Source organism: Pelophylax lessonae, assembly GCF_965119305.1.
Source record: "Pelophylax lessonae genome assembly, chromosome: 11".
Classification (NCBI taxonomy): Eukaryota; Metazoa; Chordata; class Amphibia; order Anura; family Ranidae; genus Pelophylax; species Pelophylax lessonae.
In genome coordinates this window covers 209,394,732-209,404,177 of record NC_138778.1, presented here as the reverse complement: position 1 = coordinate 209,404,177, position 9,446 = coordinate 209,394,732, and the positions used below count along the sequence as shown (strand labels likewise).

General features: G+C 51.5%; 1 protein-coding gene across 1 annotated transcript in view; it reads left to right on the top strand.

The window, feature by feature from the left end:
• The first annotated feature begins 5,833 nt into the window (after positions 1–5,833).
• Positions 5,834–9,446, top strand: part of STK35 (serine/threonine kinase 35) — a 56,846-nt gene continuing 53,233 nt past the window's right edge. The window contains exon 1 of the mRNA XM_082271399.1: positions 5,834–6,415. Coding sequence (XP_082127525.1) covers positions 5,938–6,415 — 478 coding nt within the window. The 5' untranslated portion in view covers positions 5,834–5,937. The remainder of the gene's footprint in view (positions 6,416–9,446) is intronic.

Sequence of the window (9,446 nt, the reverse complement as noted above, 5' to 3'; positions counted from 1 at the left end):
TTTCACAAAATTACAGAAGCTGCAAATTGAAAAGGAAAGGTAATTTTTAATAACATTCAATTACAATATGATTTGTGTTGCAATTGTATACACTATATTGTTTTTTCTTTATTTGCTATTTTTTTTCCACCAAAAAAGTGGAAGTACCCTTTAACCACTTGCCGACCGCTGCACGACTATCTACGTTGGCGGTCAGCCCCTCACAGGCAAAGTGACGTAGGGCTACGTCACTAGCTTGTGAGGGTCTAGGGAGCGAGCGCGCGCCGCCGGAGGCGCGCTCCCGCGTGGTCACGGCCCCCCCCCCCGCGCGTGTGGCCACTCTGCGATCGGCGGGGGAGAGAGAGAAAGTCAGGCAGCTTGTGTAAACAAGCTGCCTGTCATTCTCCCCTCTGTATGAGAGCTGATCATATGGATCTACTATGTAGATCCGTTGATCACTCTGCATACAGCTGAAGCCACAGCCAATCACAGTAAGAATCACGCCCCTAGGGACACACACAGCCCCTCCCTCTCAAATAAAGTTAACCCCTTCACTACCAGTGTATTTTTACAGTAACAGTGCATATATATAGCACTGATTACTGTAGAAATGTCACTGGTAACCCCAAAAGTGTCAAAAATGTCAGTCAAGGGTCCGATCTGTCCGCCGCAATGTCGCAGTACCGCAAAAAAAATTGCAGATCGCCGCCATTACGCGTTAAAAAAAAAAACAACAAAAATGACAAAAATCTTTCCCTTAGTTAGTAAACGCAATAACTTTTGCGCAAACCAATCAAAATACGCTTTTTGCGATTTTTTTTACCAAACATAGGTAGCATAAAACAAATTGGCCGAAAATGTTAAAAAATTTTGATTTTTACATTTTTTTGGGGGGGAATTTCATATAAAAAAAAGGGAAAAATATTGCTATTTTTGCAAAATTGACGCTCTTTTTTTGTTTATAGCGCGTGATCAAAAAATCGCACAGGTGATCAAATACCGCCAAAAGAAAGCTCTGTTTGTGGGAAAAAAAGGACGTCAAATTTGTTTAGGTATAGCGTCGCACGACCGCGCAATTGTCCGTTAAAGTCATGCAGTGCAGAATCGCAAAATACCCCCTGGTCGTTTAGCAGCCAAATCCTCCGGGGTTTAAGTGGTTAAATGTTTCACCCTAATCATGACAGAAGATTGCATACATGGTAAGCATGCAAATGAAGCAGACAGTTTTGTACCTGAGAATGTAGCAGTTGACGATACAGGTGCTGTGTAATCAGATATCACAGGTTAATGCTGATACTGTGTACTTTGATTCCACAGGTGTGCATAATGATTGGATCCTGTGGAAGAAGGTCCATCTGTTTCCATACCATGACCATTGAAAAAGAGAAGAGACGACTTATCGTTCGCATTTTGTTGCATGATACTAATATCGAACTCAACATTGCATATAAACGTAGGATTTTTTTCGTACGATTCGGGAAAAGCTTTCTGGTTGCGTAGATACGTATCAGATGGTGCAAAACAAAAACAATGGCAGCCAGGCTTTTTCCATGCTATTTTAGTGTTTCTGATCGTGCGCGGTCTTTGTCGATCGATTTTTAGCGAAAGCATAGTGTACTGATTAACCACTTGAGCCCCGGAGGATTTGGCTGCTCGATTACCAGGCCCTATTTTGCGATTCGGCACTGCGTGACTTTAACGGACAATTGCGCGGTCGTGCGATGCTGTACCCAAAACGAAATTGATGTCCTTTTTTTCCCACAAACAGAGCTTTCTTTTGGTGGTATTTGATCACCTGTGCGATTTTTATTTTTAGCGCTATAAACAAAACAAGACAATAACAATATTTTTCCCATTTATTTATATGAAATTCTCAAAAAAAAATGTAAAAATCTAAATTTTTTAACATTTTAGGCCAATTTGTTTTCTGCTACCTATGTTTGGTAAAAAAAATAGCAATAAGCGTATTTTGATTGGCTTGCGCAAAAGTTATTGCGTTTACTAACTACGGGAAAGATTTCTGTCATTTTTATTGTTTTTTTTTTTTTAACGAGTAATGGCGGCGATCTGCAATTTTTTTTGCGGGACTGCGACATTGCGGCGGCCAGATTGGACCCTTGACTGACAATTTTGACACTTTTGGGGGTTCCAGTGACATTTCTACAGTAATCAGTGCTATAAATATGCACTGTTACTGTAATAATGACACTTGCAGGGAAGGGGTTAATTTTATTGGCGAGGGAGGGGTTAATGTATGTCTGGTGCTTACTAACGTGTGTGGGGGGAGGTGACTGAGTGACACAGGGACAGATCGCATATTCAGCTATGCTGAACACTGCAATCTGACCCTGCCTGTCACTTAGGAGATCCGCCCGCTTTGTTTACACAGGCGGGCGGATCTCCAAACTCGATTCCCCGACGATCGGTGAAGAGCGGTGGCGATCGCCGCCGCTCCTCCCCTGGCCCGACTCCCGCTGTGACTGAAAACAGCGGGAGCGAGCCTCAGGCAGTGCGCGCGCCGCCCACAAGGGGAGGAGTCCAGCGACGTAGGTCTACGTCGCTGGACGGAATCGAGCCACTTTGCCGCAGTACAGTCCCAGTGACTGGTCGGCAAGTGGTTAATACAGTAATCAGTGCTAAAAATATGCACTGTTACTGTAATAATGACACTGGCAGGGAAGGGGTTAACCCTATGGGTGATCAAAGGGTTAAGGCTCCATTCACACCTGAGCGTATCGGTTTCAGGCGTTTGTTTGGGCTTTTTTCAGGTGTTTTTTTGCAGGTGTTTGGAAGCAGGCATTGACATCTAAAGCCCCGTACACACGATCAGATTATCGAACGATCTGTCGTCCGTTTTTTGTGGCATGCTAGTCTGATGTGGAAAGTGAAGAGGTTATTTTCATACAAATTTTCCCGTATGACAGAATTCTACTTCAGAAGTGATGTCATGTGTTGGATTGCTTTCTATGTGTTCTTTCATCTCTGAGCATGCCCAGACTTGCTCTTAAGATTTTTTCCGTGGAAATCTGTACTGAGACGAAAATCGGACGTTGTATTACGGACAACAACATATTTATAGCACATCAGGATTTTGTCAGCCGAAAAGTCGGAGTCGACTGTCGAAAGCTCCATACTAACAATCCGAAAATCGACAGATCGGTCGTCGGACGAAATTTCCCCTTCAGATTTTCTTATCGTGTGTACGGGCCTTAACAAAAACGCCGGTAATCTGCCAAAAAAGAAGCTCCTGTACTTTTTTGAGCTTCAGGCATTTTGTTTCTGGGTACAAAACACTCAGATGTGAACAGGGGCCATTGAAATGAATGGGATTTTGCTTGTTGGGCGTTTTGGTTTTTCAGAGATGAGCGTTTTAACCGCTTGCCGACCGCCGCACGAACATATACTGCGGCGGTCAGCCCCTCACAGGCAGAGTGACGTATCGGTACGTCACTAGCCTGGGAGGGTCTGGGGAGCGGGCGGCGCGGTCACGGACCCCCCTGTGCGTGTGACCGACGGACCCGATGTCCGCCGGTCACTCGGCGATCGGCGGGGGAGAGGGAGAAAGGCAGGCAGCTTGTGTAAACAAGCCACCTGTCATTCTCCCCTGTGTAGAAACAATGATCACACGGTTCTACTATGTAGGACCGTTGATCAGTGTAACTACACCTCAAGTCACAGCCAATCACAGTTAGAATCACGCCCCTAGGGACACACACAGCCCCTCCCTCTCAAATAAAGTTAACCCCTTCACTACCAGTGTATTTTTACAGTAACAGTGCATATGTATAGCACTGATTACTGTAGTAATGTCACTGGTAACCCCAAAAGTGTCAAAAATGTCAGTCAAGGGTCCGATCTGTCCGCCGCAATGTCGCAGTACCACATAAAAAAAAAAAAAAAAAAAATCGCAGATCGCCGCCATTACGCGTTAAAAAAAAAAACAACAAAAATCTTTCCCTTTGTTAGTAAATGCGATAACTTTTGCGCAAACCAATCAAAATACGCTTTTTGCGATTTTTTTTTACCAAACATAGGTAGCAGAAAACGAATTGGCTGAAAATTTTAAAAAAATTTTGATTTGTACTTTTTTTTGGGGGGGGGAATTTCATATAAAAAAAATGTGAAAAATATTGTTATTTTTGTAAAATTGACGCTCTTTTTTTGTTTATAGCGCGTGATCAAAAAAATCGCACAGGTGATCAAATACCACCAAAAGAAAGCTCTGTTTGTGGGAAAAAAAGGACGTCAAATTTGTTTTAGGTACAGCGTCGCACGACCGCGCAATTGTCCGGTAAAGTCACGCAGTGCCGAATCGCAAAATACCCCCTGGTCAGGAAGGGGGTAAAATCTTCCGGGGCTTAAGTAGTTAATGAGCTGAAAAAAGACTCAGGTGTGAACAGGGCCTTAGTGTGAGCCTAGGGGAGTGTTTACTAACTGTATGGGGGAGGAGCCTTTGAAATTATCATAGAGACCTGTGATCCTATATAGAAGGTTTACATGAGCTCTATGATCATTTCAGAGAGAACAACAGTCAGCTGTGTTTACAACATGTGACCGTCCTTCTCTCTCTACAGGGGGGGGGGGGGGGGGCTATCGCGGGTGGCAGGTGGCAATTGCGGCCGCTATATGGATTCTCCTTTCTTTTAACCACTTAAGCCCGGAAGATTTTACCCCCTTCCTGACCAGGGCCTATTTTGCGATTCGGCACTGCGTGACTTTAACGGACAATTGCGCGGTCGTGCGCCGCTGGCCCCGTGCTTCAGCATGCCCGACGCCGAGTGGGTGCAGGAGTGCGCCGCATGCTCGCCACCCCCCAGCACCAGGCGCGCGACCAATCTACCCCTACGTCAGTTCGCCGAGGAGGGATTGCCGGTTCGTAACCGGATTAAAGCAGTTTTTGAGTCACCTCCTTAAAAAAAAAAAAAAAGCGCACTGCTAACACCTCAGAAGCGCCTGAAAAGAGCTAATTTTTTATGGGAAGTTTTCAAGCACCTCAGTGTTAAAAGGGCCCCTAAAAATGCTAGAAAAGCACAAAGATGCCATGCTCAAGTGTGAAAGCGGCCATTTTTTCCCTCACTGAGGAGATTTCCTCTCACTTCCTGTTCTATCCTCTGCACAGGAAGTGAAGGAAAATGTCCTCCCTCATAAGGATATCACAATAGACGGTCACACACTTTCAGAACGTTATAAAATAGTTTTAGAAACATTATAAAAACAAACACGGGCGCTGTAATCTCCTCCACACCGATCCCCCCTTTCTCCCGCCATCTGTCACTCTCTCTCTCTCTCCCCTCACAGATCACCACGTGACCTTCTCCAATCGCCGCGGGCGCGCTTTCTGATCACGTGACAGGCTAAAGCACATCCAGCTTGGTACTACTACGACACGGGGGGGGAGTCGAACTCCTCGTACCGCCACTTACCCCCTGCGTGGCTTTGCTTTTCCCCTGCCCCGTTAATACGCCCGCTCTTGTCTTCCAGCGCAGCGGGTGGACGTTAAAATGAACTCGCTCTTTACAGGCACATGTGACTCTCAACCACCCCTGTAGAGGTGTTTGGTTCGTTCCAAAAGGCTGTGTTTACACTCGGCCCCTCTGCGGAGCGTACCATGTCGATAGGGGAGGGCGGTTTGGAATTTGAAGCCTTTTTAGCTTCTGGTTGGTTTCTTTAGGAAGCAGTGGGAAAAATAATTGGCAAAAAGGAATAATAAAGATATCAGATATGAAAAAGAGTCTCAGTTTGGTGTGTAGGTTTGTGTATAATTATGTAAAAGTGGGACACCCTCTCCGGGGTTTCCAGCAATGGTATATCTCATTCTATAACTCGCTCTCAGGCTGTCGGACTGCCCAGTATATGAAGTGCCGGCTGGCTGCTGGTCGGCCCTGGGGTGGGCGTGGAGGTTTGACACCCGGTGATCACAGAACGGCCTGATCCAGCACCGAGCCATGAGGCCCAGCCATGGAAGCCACTAAATCCTCCCAACGGAAGCGGCGCCGGCGGCCCCTGGGAGAGTGCCTCCCCGCCCCCCTCACTGTGAACGGCAGCTGCCTGTTTGGAGAGGTGGAGGAGGCCGGGGCCAAGGTAGTGGAGAAGGACGAGGCCTGCGCCCGGCCCCCCGGGGGAGGAGGAGAGGTCTCCCGGCCCCGCTACAGTCTGCTAGCCGAGGTGGGACGGGGAACGTACGGCGTGGTGTACGAGGCGGTGGCCCGGAAGAGCGGAGCCCGGGTGGCGGTGAAGAAGATCCGCTGTGACGCCCCGGAGAACGTGGAGTTGGCCCTGTCCGAGTTCTGGGCCCTGACCAGCCTCCGCCGCCGCCATCCCAACATCGTCCGCTTCGAGGAGTGCGTCCTCCAGAGGAACGGCCTGGCCCAGAAGATGAGCCACGGCAACAAGAGCAGCCACCTCTACCTCCGCCTGGTGGAGGCCTCCCTCAAGGGTGAGAACCGGGAGGGGGGCGTGTGCCTGGGGTACCGGGAGAGGGGGGTGTGTGCCCGGGGTACCGGGAGGGGGGCGTGTGCCTGGGGTACCGGGAGAGGGGGGCGTGTGCCTGGGGTACCGGGAGAGGGGGGGGTGTGCCTGGGGTACCGGGAGGGGGGCGTGTGCCAGGGGTACCGGGAGAGGGGGGGGTGTGCCTGGGGTACCGGGAGGGGGGCGTGTGCCTGGGGTACCGGGAGAGGGGGGGGTGTGCCTGGGGTACCGGGAGGGGGGCGTGTGCCAGGGGTACCGGGAGAGGGGGGGGTGTGCCTGGGGTACCGGGAGAGAGGTGTGTGTCTGAGGTACCGGGAGAGGGGGGTGTGTCTGAGGTACCGGGAGGGGGGGGTGTGTGCCTGGGCTGGAGGGAGGGGGGGTGTCTTGGGGGATAGGGGTAAGCTGGACATTGTGGGCCCCCGGGGGGTGTGTCTGGGCTACCGGGAGGGGTGTGTGCCTGGGCTACCGGGAGATAGGGGTGTGTCTGGGGTACCGAGAGAGAGGGGGTGTGTGTGCCTGGGGTACCGGGAGGGGGGGGGTGTGTCTGGGGTACCGGTAGAGAGGGTGTGTGTCTGGGGTACCGGGAGAGGGGGGTGTGTGCCTGGGCCACCGGGAGGGGGGTGTGTGCCTGGGGTACCGGGAGGGAGGGGTGTGTGTGCCTGGGGTACCGGGAGGGAGGGGTGTGTGTGCCTGGGGTACCGGTAGAGAGGGGTGTGTGTCTGAGGTACCGGGAGGGGGGTGTGTGCCTGGGCTGGAGGGAGGGGGGTGTCATGGGGGATAGGGGTAAGCTGGACATTGTGGGCCCCCGGGGTGTGTGCCTGGGCTACCGGGAGATAGCGGTGTGTGCCTGGGCTACCGGGAGATAGGGGTGTGTGCCTGGGCTACCGGGAGATAGGAGTGTGTGCCTGGGCTACCGGGAGGGAGGGGGGGGAGTGTGTGCCTGGGCTACCGGGAGGGAGGGGGGGGTGTGTGTGCCTGGGCTACCGGGAGGGAGGGGGGTGTGTGTGCCTGGGCTACCGGGAGGGAGGGGGGGGTGTGTGTGCCTGGGCTACCGGGAGGGAGGGGGGGGTGTGTGTGCCTGGGCTACCGGGAGGGGGGTGTGCGTGCCTGGGCTACCGGGAGTGGGCGGTGCGTGCCCTGGCCATCGGGAGTGGGGGGGTTGTCATGGGGGATAGGGGTAAGCTGGACATTGTGGGTTCCCGGTTACCTCTGTGCGGTGGTGGCCGGAGGGTTACTGGCTCCAGGTTACCTCTGCGCGGTGGTGGCGGGGGGGGGGGGGGGGTTGTGTGCCCCTGGTTACCTCTGCGCGGTGGTGGGCCCCTGGTTACCTCTGTGCGGTGGTGCCTGCCGGCTTTGGTTCGCCCTAGATGGGGTGGCCGGGGACTGCGGGCTTTTGTTACCCCAGGTAAGTGTTAGCTTGGCACTCCTGGCCTTGATTACCCTAGGATAGAACCTGAGCCTAGGCTCTGCTCCTTGACAAGGTCTGCAGTGCTTGGCATTGTCAACCTAGAAGGTAGTGAAGACCATGTAATGCGAGAACAAACCTAAGCAATCCATTCAAGTGGTGTGAAGTCCGGCTCTTGCACTACATGGGTGATGGTAAACAGCGCTAACGGGCAGGGTCGGCGCTACCAGTAAGACGACCTAGGCAGCCGTCTAGGGCGCAACTTAGCAGGGGGCGCAGGCGGAGCCTGACCCGGGGTAAGTGACTGTCAATGAAGGGGTTTAACCAGTGGTGGCCCCCTATCAGTGTCCGGCCCCCTAATCCATATGCAGGGCGGAGGATGCATGGATTCTGAGGGTTTTTGTTTTTTTTTTTTTTTGAAGCACGTGATTGGAGCCAGAGGCTCTAATAGGCTTCAAGACAGGATGGGCTGAGGGCGCAGAGCACTGAGCCCACCCAGTTGTGTGACAATAGTGAATGAATATTTGCTATTGCCACACTGCTGCTCCTCCCAGCCAATCATGAAGCGTTTCCTGAGACCTATTCCCAATTGGCCAAAGGGGAAGGCATCCTATTGGCAGAGGGAGGAGAGGGGGAAGCCATCGCCGTCTGCAGGCACAAGGTAAGTGAACTGGTGCCTGGGTGGGATATTGTGTGTACTGGACTCCGGTGTGGGGGGGGGGGGGGGTGTCCGTGGCCAGGTCTGTCTGCCACGCATCCTAAGACCTCAATAGTTCTGCAATCCAAGCTCCTGGGGTAACCAAGGCTTGCAGTGGTGGTTCCATAATACATGGGTGCTGTCCTGGGATGAGGCCTGGAGGTACTGCCAATGTAAGCCAATGGCTTTATAGCTCACAATTCCCTTGCCTGCATGCTTCTGGGATATTTGTAGTGGTCGGCCTGCAAAAGAACTGGCATATTCCACAGTTGGTTATCCTGAGATCTCTTCCTGGGGTGTCCAAACTTTGCAGTACTTGGCCTTCTCTAGTTTGTATAGTCTAGGCCAGTGATGGCGACCTTGGCATTCCAGATGTTTTGGAACTACATTTCCCATGATCAACTACACTGCAGAGTGCATGAGCATCATGGGAAACATGGTTCCAAAACATCTGGGGTGCCAAGGTTCCCCATTACTGGTCTACTCAACTACACTGCATGAGCATCATGGGAAATGTAGTTCCAAAAACATCTGGGGTGCCAAGGTTCGCCATCACTGGTCTAGACCAGTGTTTCTCAACTCCAGTCCTCAGGGCACACTAACAGGCCAGATTTTAAGTATTACCTTGGGGAGATGCAGACTAGAATACTGCAATCACTGAGCAGCAAATGATATCACCTGGGATGTATTTCAGTTTTCTTGCAAATCTGGCCTGTTATGGTGACCGGAGTTGAGAGAAACACTGGTCTAGGCACTGCTTCTGGGGTAAAGTTTAGCGGACCTCTCATTTTGAGTTGTAACTTGGGCGCTGTTGGGTTACAAGGCCTGCTTTGATTGATCTTTGATGGAATATCCCTATATCTGCAAACCTAGCCTCTGCTTGTGGGGTAACAAGGC